General features: G+C 52.2%; 2 protein-coding genes across 2 annotated transcripts; both read left to right on the forward strand.

The window, feature by feature from the left end:
• Positions 1 to 1369: 1369 nt before the first annotated feature.
• EMH_0069130 (uncharacterized protein) lies at positions 1370 to 5628 on the forward strand (the record flags this gene model as incomplete). Its single annotated transcript, XM_013502063.1, is given in 4 exon segments — positions 1370 to 1957; positions 2306 to 2571; positions 2575 to 4922; positions 5102 to 5628. Coding segments are annotated over 4 exon segments (3729 nt in total).
• A 3733-nt stretch (positions 5629 to 9361) lies between these two features.
• EMH_0069240 (uncharacterized protein) lies at positions 9362 to 14335 on the forward strand (the record flags this gene model as incomplete). Its single annotated transcript, XM_013502064.1, has 11 exons — positions 9362 to 9593; positions 9674 to 11250; positions 11469 to 11493; positions 11647 to 11812; positions 12235 to 12361; positions 12606 to 12682; positions 12866 to 12993; positions 13122 to 13184; positions 13441 to 13544; positions 13901 to 13993; positions 14267 to 14335. The coding sequence occupies 11 exons, from the start codon at positions 9362 to 9364 to the stop codon at positions 14333 to 14335; spliced, it is 2661 nt and encodes an 886-aa protein (XP_013357518.1).
• Positions 14336 to 15351: the final 1016 nt, after the last annotated feature.

Raw genomic sequence — 15351 nt, forward strand, 5'->3', positions numbered from 1 at the left:
CTGGGTTTCCATCCGGAATAGCCGCGAGCGGCCGACCCCCTCGGATTTTCTTAACCTTCCCGGGTGTCATTATTTTCTCCAGTCTGACCATTTTCATGTTTGAGGCTCTGTACTCATCGTGTTCGTCCACGGGGAAGTTGGTTATTTCTCCCCTTTGGAGTACTGTGGGCAAGAAAGCCGTCAGTGGAACGCAAGCTCTCGGCAGACTGAGTTAGCTTGAAAAGTCCGTTGCAGCCAGCATGCTGAAATTATCTCCCAAAGCAAAGCGGTGACAAACATAATTCCTTAAGGGAAGTACACACATTTCGGTTAACCAAGGAGTCAAACCCTTCCAGCTGACCTGCTGTTCCTGTGCAGAACCCCCGGGGTATTGCAGGCACGTTCAGCGGGTTGTACGAGCACGAGGACTGCTGGCGCTCCTGTCCAGACTTCAAAGAGTTGTTACATCTTTGACCGAATAGGTAATGATAATTTTGTGGATTTGCGAATACCCGGGAGCTCAAGACATCCGAGTACCTGTCGGACCGCCTCGGAAGCTGTGGCCCCGCTTGCCATGGGCGGTCGTTATCAATGGGGCATGAGCGGTCTAAAATACATCCTCGACAGATAATTCATGGTGAAATTGAATATGCCCGCCCTCTAAATATTTTGATCCTTACTTTTGAGCAAAAAGGTTCCTTTTCCCCGGTCCCATTTCGCCTTTGCTCTCCAGTGGCTCTTTGGTCAAGGTCCACGGGCTGCGTCCGCCGCAGCTCGTAGAGGCTGTTCGCATGCCCTTCGCTAGCGTTTCAGGCGCATATACAGCGGAAAACGGCTAAGCCTTTGGACTTGTATTCACCTAATTGTTGATGTTAAGCCTATAATTAACCATATTCTAGAGTCTGGGGGAAAGGAAGGCTCATCGTCGCAGGTTCGGCGGGCACTGAGCACTAAAGGGGCCATTATTTCGAATCGCCGATTCAAGTTCGCACTCCAGAACGAACTATCTCCTCCGACCTAGCCCCATTTTAAATTGATCTACAAAAGTGTGAATAAAAGTTCGTTTCACGCCCTACTGCTTGATTCTGTCGGTATATGAAGCGGATATCCCACCGCCAGCGTGGTCACTCCGGTGGTCACTCCGGTTTGCTTGGCTCGCCTTAAAGGAAGCTGGAAGGCTTCTCTTCTATTACTTTCTCAGTTTTGTTTGTAGTTCGGCCACTACCAGTGTCGTGTGCTGTAACAGCTGGTACGACTCATCAGTGCCGGCCCAAGGGGGAAGCATCGGCTGGCAAAAGGGTACTCGTGCGCGCAGTTCACACTGCTGTTTCCCTCCCTTGCTGCTCAGAAGCGGGATTTTTCATATGTCCTACAGAAGTATTTTTCAAGGATGCGAAGGCCAGACGGCGGTTTTTTCCCGATTGATTTACGTGGGGCTCATCGAAGTGGGATACTCCGCGGGCGCGCGGTGCCCGCTCGGCGCCGGCGTGCACTGCGTTCGCTTGCCACACTGTGCCCGCTGAGTCTGCAGGTGGGCATGGAGTTGGCATTGCTTACTACCCGTGCCCATAGACCTGTTGTCGACCAGCATGCGCTTGAGCCTACTGTGCTCGCAGTGCCTACTACAGCGACAGTTGCAGAACGCAGACAATCCGTGACTCATAGATTGTCTACTATTCCTTCAAGTAGAGTCCAAGACTTCAATTTGTCTCCGGCGCCCCAGAGGCCCACCGAACCCACGGAATTCAGGGCTTATCGAGGTCCTCAGCAGCCCATAGGTGTTGAGGGGCGCTCTACCAGTGGGTTCGAACTGTGTAGGATTGCAGGGGTATCAGATCTAGAAACTTTCCTCAGCAGTAGAATCGAATCCGGTACAGCTGGAAATATGAGCGTTGACAGGAATTGGGCATGGCTTCTGAGCGCCTACGGCCTAGCCAATCACCACGGGGCCCGTGCAGTGGAACAACTGTTGCGCCAGGTGAGAAACGTCCCACGTGGGCACTCATGGGTAGTGTTCTTTGCTTGAATGGCCTAGATCTAGCATAGTAGCTCAGTTTATTGGCTCCAGTTGCCTGAGGCGAAGCTCACGGGAGAATCCTCGGAGCCTACAGTGTTGTGCAGTGTCTTCCTTCCTGTTTGTTCTTCATGGCAGTGTGTATCCCTTCCTGACTTGAACTATGCGTACACCGTTGTGTCGTATACTCATCTCTACTGGAGGCCGCTATGCGGGGTCCTCTCGAAAGTTAGGCAAATGGGAGATCCCGAAGCTCCATCACCGTGGACCTTCACATATCTCCCTATGTCGGTGGTATGTGTGTTGTTGCAGGCCATTGCATCAACCCGAATATCAGATCCATTTCTGGATAGGCGGGTGCCTCTACTACCTTCTTCATTCCTGAGCAATATACTCGTGCAGGTTGACCTCGACATCACCATCGTTATGGAATCTCAAGAAGAGGGTGAAACGCGTCATAGCCAGGATCAGCAAGACGGAGGGACTCGTCTTCACAGTGCTCTCCCTTCCCCCGAGAACAGCAACAGCAGTCACTGCAGGAGCGGCGTTGCTGGAGCACAGGAGGCAGAACCTCTAGCTGNACAGATGCGAACGCCAGTGAACGTCGGCAGCAGTATCACCGAAAACTGCATCAGCAGCTCCAACAGCAGCAGCCGTGGCAGTAGCATCAGCAGCCCATTCAACAGGAGCAGTAGTATCAACAGCAGCGACAGCAGGCTTGGCAGCAGTAGCGGTAGGACCTATAGCACCCAGCGGCAGTCTTCCATGCGGTCTCACTCAGGAGCCACCGCTTTTTTGGCGGCGTTGGAGGAGCAATCTTGGGACTCTCAATCTTCTAGAGAGGTAGAAGGACACTCGAACGACTCTGAGGCGAATCATCAAACCCGTGCAGCAATGGAAGCGGCTGAAGCTGGAGGGACACGATCTATAGGCAGCTTACCTGGCTCTAGCGCTGAGCATTCATTTCTCAACAGTGTAGAGGCCGGTGCAGATGGTTCTCAGGGGCACCTGCACGCCCCTTGGCAGATTCCCCGCCCTTCAGAAACAATGGTTGGCCCGTCTGAAGGGCAGGAGGCTCCCTTTATCGTTGCTGGTTGCCAGTATTCTGAAGGAAACATCGCCCAGCAGACAGTGAGCGGCGGCGCTGTCGCTGCTCCTGCTCAGGGGATAGCTGATCCGCCGAACGGGAGCGGCCCTCCAGCCGCCCAGTTCCGCGTCTTCCCCGATCGCGCTCAGCCTGCGTCGGGGAACTGTACAGTGCCATTCCAGAGGCCTCTGGGGGGCAACCCAGAGGAATGGGGCTGGATGTCAGAGGAGCTTCCGAGCTACGCCTCTGCCTGGGACCCGCCACCTCCCTTGCATATGGACCTTCCTGCGCAGGCAACAGAGGGTGAGAGGCAAATGCTCGAAGAATATTATGTGGAAACCGAAAGAGGAAGAGCTGAACTCCATTATATCAGAACCTTCTACTTCGTCCCCCCAGTTCGGAGATACCTTCAATTTTGCTCCAACCGTGGATTGAGGGTTCCTAGCCTTCAAAATATCCCAACTGGGCATCCAACGATTGAACAAGTCGATGCATATCTTGCCTATCTAGGCCGTCAGCCCGACACTTCGATGTACGGCGAAACACGAACTGCAATGTTCCATGCTCTGCAGGCTGCAGAGGCTACTACAGAAGTTGCAGCGGCAGCTACTGAAGCAGCTACTGTAGAGAACGTTGAAGATGATAATGCAGGATACATTGAATGGTGGGATTACTCGGACGATGGGTCTTTCGATTATTCAGACGATTTCACGGAAACGGCATCAGGAACAGATCTGGAAAGTGCATCGGAAACTGCTTCCGGAACTGGATCGGAAACCCAATCGGGGTCGGCATACGAGGGCTTATCGGAGGAGGAATTTGAGTGGCCAGAAGACGCTTCAGGCCACAATCTAGAAGATGCACTCTCCGTTACATCCAACGATGCCTCCGACTCTTTGGGGGACTTTACGCCCGATGTTGAAGAAGACGTTGCCTTCGACATTGCATTTGACGGTGCTTCGGATGCCGCATCTGATGATGCAGCAAGTGCCTCATCCGAGGCTGAACCTGAATCTGCATCCGACAGAAAATCCGAAGCTAACCCCGCAGCTGCATCCGACGCTGCATTGTCCGATGCAGAAGCAACAGCTGGTAGTGATCCAATAGCTGACGCCGGCAGAGCGCCAAGCCCCACGGAGGTGCCTCTGACGCCGGACGATGCGCTGATTGGTTCCTGGGTGGAGGAGCAGCTTGGCGCAGACAGTTGGTTTGTCTCGCCCGAAATGTCTGCGCCTCTGTCTCCACCTGCCGAGAGAGAGATCCTCCTTTTGAAGCCCATAAGGACCAACGGGTGGCGGCCCCCAGCGCACGGAGAGGCCCAGCGCCAGCAATGCCGGGGGGCCTCCTTAGATCGAGCCCAACTACAGCAGCAGACGGCTAAGCGGGAGGGAGAGGAGCAGGAGCAACGACAGCAGAAGGAGCAAGAGCAACGACGGCAGCTGGAACAGGAGGAACGACGGCGAGAGGAGCTTGCACGGTCCCAGTCGCCTTGCCTCTATAACCGTATTTCGTCCATTGAGTCCTCGGGGCCTCTCCGGCCCTGTTGTCTCCGCAGAGGTGAAACTAGTTCCGCTGACCCGAATTCGACTGCAACTTTGGATCAAGGCCCTGCAGCTGCCCGTGCTCAACATGCCTCTTGTGAGGGGTCCCTGTCTGTAGCCCACGGCTTTAACGACGAGAACGTCTCTCAAGTGCCTCAGCAAGGAAATGCGCAGCAGTTCGTGGGGCGTTCACAGCGGCAGCAAACATCTCACCGCCCAGCTGAACTCGGCAGAGCGCCAGGCAGCAGTGCGGCAGCGAATTCGTTTCCGGCAACATCTCAACGGCCCCTGTCCCCGAGAGGTAAGCGAGAGTTTGAGGCCGCACCGCAGAAGCAACAGATATTTACTGCATACATTAGATGCATGAGTGATATATGAAAGACAGGGGACGGAGAAACAACGCAGAACTACTGATATGCTAACGATCCTCCTCCTTATCTAGCCCTGTGATGTGGTGTATCGTGTTGTATGCATCTGTAGGATGTAGGTTGTTGTCTTCTTCTATCCTGCAGTTCGATGGCATTGTGTTACTTGGCGCAGAGATTACCTCGCCCGCCGCTCCCTTCAGGGAAGGCCCTTTGAGGAGGCCTCCTTCAGCGGAGGCCTTGTTCCAGACTACGGCGCAGGGCCCTTCGGATCCGCATAACTCGGGCAGTGATGAGCAAACGGAGAGTGTCTACCGGCTACTCTATACTGAGTACCCGCGAGAAGCCTGGGTAGAAGAACAGGGCTCCTCCACGCCTCTCCTTGCAGGTACAGACATAGAGGAGCCCAGAGAGAGTTCCTTGGCCTTGCCTGTTAATGGCAGGGGCACTGGCGTTGGCGGGCCCTCGGAAGCAGCTGCAGACTACGGCAGCACTCAGCCGCTGCAACGAGACGAAGTGGAGGAGCAACTGCGCCGGACCCAAGCCCATGTGGAGAATATCGAAAGGATCTTGCAACGCTTCGGGCAGATGATGGAGTTCGTAGAGGAAAGAAATATGTTTCCATCAAACAGCGAAGGGTAAGCAGAACGGCTGCTCATCATTCTGGCTGACCTACGAGATCTGCAGTAGGGTTCCATGCCAGTTGTTCTGGTATATTTACCTAGCAAACGCTGGGGCGTATCATCTGGCTTTGTCCTACCATCCTCTGCATTAGTTTAGGGCACTATCTATTGCGCAACATGACTAAACATGCACCCTGACATATGAATGGCAGCTCCTGCGAGCAGAACAGAGAACCACGCAGGGATTCTGAGGCATACAGAGGCTGCTTAACTACATTTAGCAACCACTTCCCGACTACTAGTTTAATTTCTTCAACTACCGATGGAAATTGTCGCCAGATGGCTGGCCCAGTGCAGGTTGAACTGCAACAGCCCTTGGCGTTCTGGAGGTCGACATCAAAATATGACAAAATCAGAATTCACATGAAAGTAAAAATAACTCAGGGAAAGACGTTGACGCCATTTACGTATCCATGTATATTTGCCCGGACCCCTTGTTTTACTTGTATAAGAACACACCCTACTTCTCAGCTCTGACTGACCTGCGAAGCTTCAACCGTGGAATTTTGTTTTTAAGGAAAGTAGCTCTTAGATGGGGATATACACTCGGACTGTACCAGTATTTGTTGACAGAGCACTGACACAGTCCTATTGGTCTTGTAGTAAATTCGTCCGATTAAACAAGCAAAGTTTTAAACTCAAGGTTTGAATTACGGAACAGTAATAACTTACATACAAATTCAACCAAACTACGGTAGTGAATGAAAGAGAGGAGCAACTCCGCACACACAGGGACACAACCACAATAAAAGCAACAGCAACCGCATACACACACGTAAATATGTGAATATAAAGGTTGAAAACAACCGAGAGGCAAAGGCAATAATATTTGAACATATCCGGTCATGCACGAGGATGCGCCACTGTTTCAATACGAGAAAATGTCTGTAGACCGAAGCAAGCAAGCCACACCTTTTTGCGAGCGCTTCATCCTTGAGTGGAGCAACTCCTTTCGTCCTGTGAATTCCTCGTAGTAGCCTTCTTTAATAACCGGTCCAGATACTGGCATGAACTACCCTTATTTTGCTACTCTACAGGTACTCTCTTTGGAATGTCCTCATCCGTCGAAGCCTACGTGTAGCGACGTGGCGGAGGTCAACAACAAAAGCGCGTATACTGCCCTGCCGAGCGTCCTTACTCCCAAATATTAAAGAGCGTCCCTGAATGCTTTTCCGCTCTGCTTCACCGCCCCAGAGGCCTTACACATCACTATGCCCCAGCCAGCTTGTTCTAAAGCACGCTAGTCAGGAACTGCAGATGGTCACAGGTTGGCGCGTAGTGTCGACCGTTTGTTTCGAACGCCGAAGCTGGATTATGATGTTTTGTCATACTGCAAAAGCCTTTGGCTTTCTTACATGCTGCGAGCTGTTCTGTTCAAAAGACCGCCAAGAGCGAGCACAGGTGCAGAACAATAACCTCTCCAAAGCCCCAAGACGTCTTTCATCGTTGCAGTGCGTTAATATGCAGGGAGTATATTTACATATAAGCAGCTCGGAAACGAATGAAACGGGGATGTTATGAAATGCATAATGAAGTGCAGACGTTCACGGAGACGCCTCTGAAGAGCGAAAGGTGTGCTGCCCTGTGCACACTGACTGCGTGCACCTGCAGGGATACCACTACACAGCAGAGTAAATAATCACGCCTCATACGATAAGAAAACAAGATATTGTGCGCGAACACCACAGAATGAATACAAATTAGAAGAAGAGAAGGGGCAAACTCATCCGCCTCCACAGCGTGAATTATCAGATATTCCCGGGATAAGAACAAATGCATTGGTACAACAAAAAGGGGGCGGCAGATTGCCATGGTAGTTAGCACTCTTGTCCTCAGGTGCAGCGGCAAATTAGAAGCCACATAGTAGGTGCAGAGAAAGCTACTTGACACCCTTTCACCAGTCCAAGTGCAGCTAGCTGCAGCTCGCTCCCGTTCCGGTCACAGCAACCTTAGAATGCGCATCGTTCATCTACACAGCGCGTGGACCACCAATAACTGCATGAGCCGCGCAGTAGTGCACGGTTCATGCCCCTCCGCATAACTACGAATGCACATATGCCCTTGCAACCCGACAGGCCCTCAGAAGCTGCCATCGTCACCCGGTGTGCCGTTATGAGGCAAAACGCCTATCCCTAATTCACCCTTGCAGAGCATCAGAGACACCACCGTGGGGGCAGCATTTGTTGAACGAAGACGGGAAGCAGCATATTCGAGGTGAAGTAGGAGCCATGCATGAATGCACTTACGAAGCTCCGATCACTCCGAACTCCCGCCATTTTTGACATTTGGGGAGGACGAAAGCGTCCTTCACTTGGGCACACGGTCTTACACACTTGTACATGCTGGGACAGAGCTGCACCTCCGACGGCTCAGGAGCAACCTCACGCTTGTGCGTGTCCTTACTGTGTCCCTTCGGGAACAGTATGGGCTCTGTAACCGCGAGTTGCATCTGCACCACGTGATGGTCGCAGTATGCATTCAAGCACTGCAGCTGTACCGTTTATACGCACGTAAGCAATTGACGAACTGTTCAAAGACAGTGGCAGCCCCCCAATCAGCCGCGTTTACCGGCGCCCACCATGTAACCAACTGAAGGTGTCTTGTTTCGTTGGTCCTAACTAGCTAAACAAGAAGACTACATATTATAACTAAACAATACTTCTCCGGGAAACCGCGGTCGCGTTGACCGGCAGGAGTGGTGAGTAGGTCCCCTCCTTGCTGCTTCAGCACCCGTGTGTATTCCTGCTATCAACGCGAAAGCACGTGGGAATATACGGAAATACGTCCTTGTTAGTCAATCTAAACGTAAAAAACGCATGCTTATTCATGAAAGATTCTTAAAATCTGCTGCAGAAGTTACAGAAGGTAGTGCCTGCCGCGCTGCATGCAGTGCTCGGCTGCCCAGGTCACGGCAGCATTGAGACAGCAGAGAACGCTGAAATGGGCTGTTTAGGGATTATGGCGCTTTCTGGGCCCTAAACGCTTTGGATTTATGGCGGTTTCGCCTGCTGCTTCACGCAAGCGAGGCGCACCGTGATCAGTCCGCAGTTCGTTCAAATGCCGGCAAAGCCGTCGCAGTCTTAGAAGGTNGCTGCGACAAGAATTGAAGCGGACGACGACTTCAGTGGAGCCCTGAAGGAACGAGCCCTCTTATCGGGCAGTAAGCCTAACAATAGTTGCAGCATGCATGCACGCATGCCTAGTTGAATGAATTCACACAGCGAAGGGAACGCACTGAGGGCTTCGGCAGAGAGGAGAAAACTGCAGTTGGCGCCCAGCTCGAACGTGTTGATTGCACCTTCGGTTTTTCAGTGCGTACCAAACACCCACCCTGCATTGTTTGTTTCCGCCATACTTTAGTCGTGTCGCTAACATTGAAAGTTAGAGAGTGCCGTTCACATTGCAGGCTCATCCGCTCTCGCAGGGTGTTGTTGCTTTTCGCCGTGCTCAGGCTGCAGCTTGCAGCAGCGGCATGGCGTCAGATTGTGTGCGGTGGCGTCCCCATTTCCGTATTCTGCTACAGCAGCTGCAACTGCCTCTAGGCGCGCTCGAAGCCCGCAGCCCCGGCGCAGCCTAAGATGCTGCACAGACCTCTTCTCTCGGGGGTTCGCTGACCACTTAGGCGGCTTAGTCCCGCCCTCCTTCCTCCCGAGGGGCACGCCAGCCGGTGCGCTCCTCGGGGGTTCAAACAGATGCCTCTGGAACGCCCTTCGAAGCCCAACAGCAAAGCTGGACGCAGCTGCCGCCGCCGCACCAGCAGCAGCACCAGCCAAAGCCCTGCCCGCAGCAGCAGCAGCAGTAGCAGCAGCAGCGGCGGTGGCAGCGGTAGCGGCAGTGGTGGAGGTAGTTGCCGAAGGCGGGGCAATAGCAAGAAGGAGGGCTCGAAGGTGCAGAGCCGCGAGCGTCATGGCGGCACCGCTTCAGGTGTCTGTGCAGCTCCACNAGTCGCTGCCTAGACGCGTTGCTAAGGGAGACAGTATTGCTTGCGGTGCTGCCTTTCTTAGAAGCAGCAGATGCCACGCGGTTTGGGGCTTGCTGCACTGACCTGCATGCAGCGCTCACAACCCCCAGAGTGCAGCCGCTCTGGCGCCGCTGGTTTGAGACTAGTGGCTTCGTCTGGTGGCCATACGGCGGCGCATGCGGCAGCACGTGCAGCCTCCAGATAGACAGAGATGGGTTCGTCTTGCAGCAGCAGCAGAAGCAGCTGCAGCAGCAGAAGCAGCTGCAGCAACAGCTGCAGATCAAGCTAACGGGAGCAGAGTCTCGGCCTGGCCCAGGTTACCGCCAGTTCAGCCACGAGGGATGGTGTTGCCAGTTTCTGTGGAATGCGCGCTCGCTGCACAATTGGCAGAGTGGCGCCTGTTCTTTTGCTGCGCTGCACACGGACAGCCACAAACTCTTCATGGTGTCCATACACCCCAAAGGCGTATATGCTTCCAGAGCAGAGGCAACGCCACTCTCGCCCACTGCAGCGCCGCTGCTGCAGCGGACTGTTGAATCCCCCGCAGATGAAACGCCACGTGAAACAGGCCAACACCACCGTCAACAGGAACAGCAGCAGCAACCGCAGCAACAGCAACAGCAGCAGCAGCAACAGCAGCAGCACTCACGCACTGCAGCACAGCTCCAGCAACAGACTGTTAGATCCCCCACAGCTGAAACGCCGCGGCAAACCCGCCAACAGCAACGGCAGCAGCACCAGCAACTGCAGCATGACTCGCCCACCGCAGCACCATCGCAGCAGCAGACTGTCCGATCCCCTGCACCTGAAACACCGCGGCAAACTCGCCAACAGCATCGGCAGCAGCAACAGCAGCAGCAACAGCCTCTGCCAGAGTACCAGCAGCAACAGCAGCAACAGCTATATAATAACATGGATCCTGCCTCGGCCAATCGTTCGCCAGAGTCTGAGGCTTTCTCGCAGCCTTCAGTGCAGTTCGCTGTTGGGGCTGGGAGGTACTTACGTGCTATGTTGCATGCAAAACCGGCTGTATTGGCCGCAGCAGCGGACAGGGTCTTATGCGTCATAGAGCCTCTTAAAAAGGGCGGTAGCCTCCCCGGCAGCAGCTCGTTTTCTAAGTCAGACAGCAGCAGCTGCTGCTGCCGCCGCCCTGCCAAGGGGGCCCCCTCCGTCTCTGTTTCGCCTACCTACGCTGCAGCAGGCAGCATTTCGTCTTTGGCGTCTCTAGAACTGGAGTTGGAGAGCCTGGTCAGCGGTGGCGGCGGAGGCCGCAGAGGCAGCGGCAGAACCAGGAAGAACGGCGGCTCGCGTCATGCAGCTGCGCCAGCAGCAGCAGCTGCTGCTGCAGCTGGAACAGGAGGTGCAGGGGATCACAGGAGGGCGAGCGGCGACGCAACGGCAGCAGCAGCAGCAGGTGAGGTGCGGGAAATATGTCGTTTCTTTCCACGGGGAGCGTGGCTTGGATGCAGTGTAGATGCAGCTAGCGGCCTCATGGCTTGCAGCCACCGCTCGACAGAGGCAACAGACAGCGCGGGCAGAGGCAGGCGAAAGAAAGGCCATAGTGGAAGCGGAGCGGCTGAGCCTTGTGAATACAAAGTCTTTGATCTGCTGCAAGAGACCGTAAGCCGAACCCCAAGCCTTAAGCCCTAGCCGCACTGGAGCAGTTACGAGCTAAACACGAGCTCATTCAAAATGCTTTCAAGCGTGCACCGCACGTAGGCTATTGTTAGGCTGGGACGCATGTGGACTAGCCTCTAGGGTTTATAAGGGTATAGATTTCGTACTTAGGGTTCAGGGTTTAGGGTAATGGTTTAGGATTTGGGTTGCGCTGCGTACAGGAGTTGGCACAATTGGCAATTGAGGGTCAGTTGGTGCACCGCCTAATTCTAAATTTTATTTTCTCTCANAGGAGTTGGCACAATTGGCAATTGAGGGTCAGTTGGTGCACCGCCTAATTCTAAATTTTATTTTCTCTCAAAATCCCTCCCGCGTTTTTGGCTTCGACCGATGGCACAGGTACGCTCAAGTTTCATTTTGGTGCTGCTGCTGTTCTTGCGGTTGTTGCTTTCTTTGCTGCTCTCGGTTCTGCTGCTGATGCTGTTGCTGCCGTTGTTCTTGCTCTTGACGATCCTGATGGCGTTGTTGCAGTTTTTCTCGCTCTTCAGTTTGTGCTGACCACGCAGTAGGTTGTTCCTATCTGATGCCTGGGTGCTCATTGCTCCTGTCGTGCATCTTGTTGACTTGCGTGTTTGTGTCTCGTATAAACCTACGTTGTTTGTAACGACCTTACAGGCTGTATATGATGTGTTTTATTTTTCCTCTTGTTGCCTTTTCTGTACATGCCCGGCAGTTGCGTAGCTGTATATTCTTCGAATGACAGCCTGTGCAGCTGATATTCTACCCTTCTCAGCTTCACCCGTAAGGTTTGTTTTTGGCGTGTATATTCTTTGAATGACAGCGTGTGTAGCCGATACTCTACCCTTCTGAACTTCATCCTTAAGGTTTGTNTGTATATTCTTTGAATGACAGCGTGTGTAGCCGATACTCTACCCTTCTGAACTTCATCCTTAAGGTTTGTTTGTGCATCTCGTGCGTTGTCTCAAGAGAATTTTTTGTCTGGACGATCTCCGACGCGGTGCCTGGGGAGGCCTTAGAAACCTCTGCAATTGTGAACGCTCACACCGACGGCATATTAGGGCTCGACGTGACGGAGACGTACAGTTCCTTAAAGGTACATGCAATGCAGTTCAATTGTAATTCAAAAGTGTCTTAGAATATAGTTTTGTTGCCTACTCAAAAAAACAGTGGGCCATCTAGGTCGCCCTTAACTTGTAAATGCAATCGATAGATTCAGGACAGACGGCATTTAGAGCCTATTCGTCTGCTCTTTTTTGATGAGTTTTTTTTCCATGTTTTGTTGGAATGCTTTGTTCGTTTCTTATTTGTTTCTGTTATAACGGTGGTTTTCTCTGCAGGTCCTCTCGGGTAGTCGCGATGAGACGATTAGTCTTTACTCCGTAGATCCTCTCCTGCGCCTAGCCACTTTTACTGGGTAAGGCAGCGTACGAAATAAACATAAGCATACATATATGTACATATACACACGTACGTGCATATGGGTGCGCAGCTGTACATTTGGATGCGTGAGCTCTTGAATGCGTCCCTAACCCTTGAATTTTGTTTTTTCCTGTTTGGTGTATTTCGTCGGTTTTCCCAATTGTACGCCTGCGTGCAGACACCAGGCCGAAGTCTCGGCTGTTTGTTGGCTGCGAAACGGCGAGGCGGCGCCTAGCGTTCAGCTCTGCCCAGGAGAAGAAATGGCGCCGGGTGTATATGCAGCTCCAGATGTATATGCAACCCCAGGTGTATATACGGCAAAAGGTGTATATACAGATGAAGAAATTCAACTCTTCGCATCAGGCGCCTACGATGGCACTATCAAAATATGGGACGCCAGGCAGGCTGACCCGAAAAACCTNTCTTCGCATCAGGCGCCTACGATGGCACTATCAAAATATGGGACGCCAGGCAGGCTGACCCGAAAAACCTCTCAGGTCATTTTTGCTCCTCCAGTTGTTGGTGCTGCTGCTGCTTCTGCTGTTGCCACCATTTCTGCTGCTGAAGCACTAGGGTGAATGCAGCCGTGCTGTTACGTACTTCTGCAGCATCAAGTGCAGCTTCCGATTCAGCGAGCGGCTTGCTACGGGTGCTGTTGCTGCTGGTGTTGCTGCTGTTGCTGCTGGTGTTGCTGCTGTTGCTGCAGCGTGCAATTATAGTAGGTGCACTTCCTGCGGCGAAGTGTTTGTGCAGGCAACGGATTGACGTTGCTAGAACACCAAAATAGAATAACGAGGCTCGCCACTGCCTGGGATGGCCGAATGTTGTTGTCCGGGGATTCGGAGGGGGTCGTGAAGGTAAGCCACGTCTTCTTTGTGTGTCTACTGTGGTAATTGATTTGTTTTGCTAGTGTTTTTCTTTGTTGCATTTTCCGATTTCTTCGCCCAAGTTTGTGTTTGCTTCTAGTCGCGATCCTTCTCTCTTCTTCCCCTATTTTGGGTTGGGTTGCCCCATTTATTGCCCTTCTTTTGTGTTTGCACTGTGCGTGCGTTTGTACCATCTTCTTCGTTCCTTCCTCAATCCCCTGATTACATGTGTTTAAAATTTCCCACATTACTGCGTCAGCACTTCACAAGAACTGTTTATATTTTCACACACTTAAGCCCTAAACTGGAGACAGGCATTTGATTCTTTCTTTTTGTTTGTTTTTCAGTTGTGGGATTTGAGGAAATGTGCGGATTCCCTCTTGACGGCGAAGTATAACGGAGCCATCCTCGACCTTCACGCGAATCGCGCCTTTTGTGTAGTATGTATTTCACTTTATTTATGATAGTAATTATAATACCATCGTATGTAAAGTGTTCCTTGCATTTTACTATAGATACTATAATCAGTGAAATAGAAGAGTGTGTATACTACGCTAGTGAATAGCTGCTAATCCCTATCATCAACGTCATTCAGACAGAGCAGTGCGCCAGAGCACGCGAGCGCGTAACCCCAAAATATAACGCTACGCTCCACTTTTTGCTGCTGCTGCTGCTGCTCTTGCTGCTGCTGCTGCTCTTGCTGCTGCTCGCAGGTCCGATCTAGTCCTTCCCGCGGTCGTGACACTGTGCACGTGTTGGATTTCTGCGGACGGCCCACCTGAGATTGTGTTTGCTTGTGAGGTGGCCTTTGATTACGCATAGCGTCACGTGTTTTTTGTTTATACGTACACCTGATGTATTGGGGGGCGCATGTACGTACACCAGCCTCCTAGACCGGCGAACTATTTCTTCTCTTCGTCGTTAAGAACCGAACAACTGCTATGAATTGGTAGCCCCTTAATACCTATAGTATTACTACTTCTACTTCGGACGGCTACACGTCTGCCTTTCTCTAGTCAACGTATTCGTGTGGTCACCTGCGTTTGGAAATAGGCATTAATAATAAGTTCATGTGTCTAGACAAGTAGAAGGCGTCTACAGACGAAATGGAATGCAACAGTGCGGCCGCTTGCTGCCTTCACAGCAAACAGCCAAATTCGGTTGTCTGGCGGAGTCCCCTCATTCCAACGAAACAGGAGGGTAGCCCTATAGTAATATTACTTATACTTCGGACGGTTACGTGTCTGTCCTTCGTCTTCAGTCTGTATTATTGGTTTTTCTTGTTTCATATTTATATATTTACTCCATTCGGTTTTGATTTGCATATTTGCTCATGATTATTTGCGTCCCCATTCAATTCGTCAACTAGTGGACGGCCGTTCTCCTCGAAATCTATTTGAATAGCAAGGCCCCAATAAGCTGTGTTGCTGCTGCCCTCCATAATGCCATAATTTCTCCTCTGTTTGCAAAAGAGGAAAAGAACCAGAAGGATCTGGGGTTACGTACAGCTCGGGCAACGGGGGTCCTTGTGTAAAAATGCCTCCGAATGATGACGACATGCGAGGCGGTATTTTTTTGTTCCTACTTTGTTATTTCTATGCCCACGATTCAATTCAATTACATCTCCTTCCTGTCGAAACGCACGGATATGTGCCGCCCGTCCAACACGTAGTTATTGAACGTGTCGATCGCAGTCTGTGCACTCTCTCGAGAGGCAAACAAAACCGTGCCGACACCTTTTGAACGACCTCCGGGAAACTCCATCACATCCGCCCTGAAAAACGCAGAACACCAGGCA

The sequence above is a fragment of the Eimeria mitis genome, genomic scaffold, assembly GCF_000499745.2.
Source record: "Eimeria mitis Houghton genomic scaffold, Emh_scaff82, whole genome shotgun sequence".
Lineage (NCBI taxonomy): Eukaryota > Apicomplexa > Conoidasida > Eucoccidiorida > Eimeriidae > Eimeria > Eimeria mitis.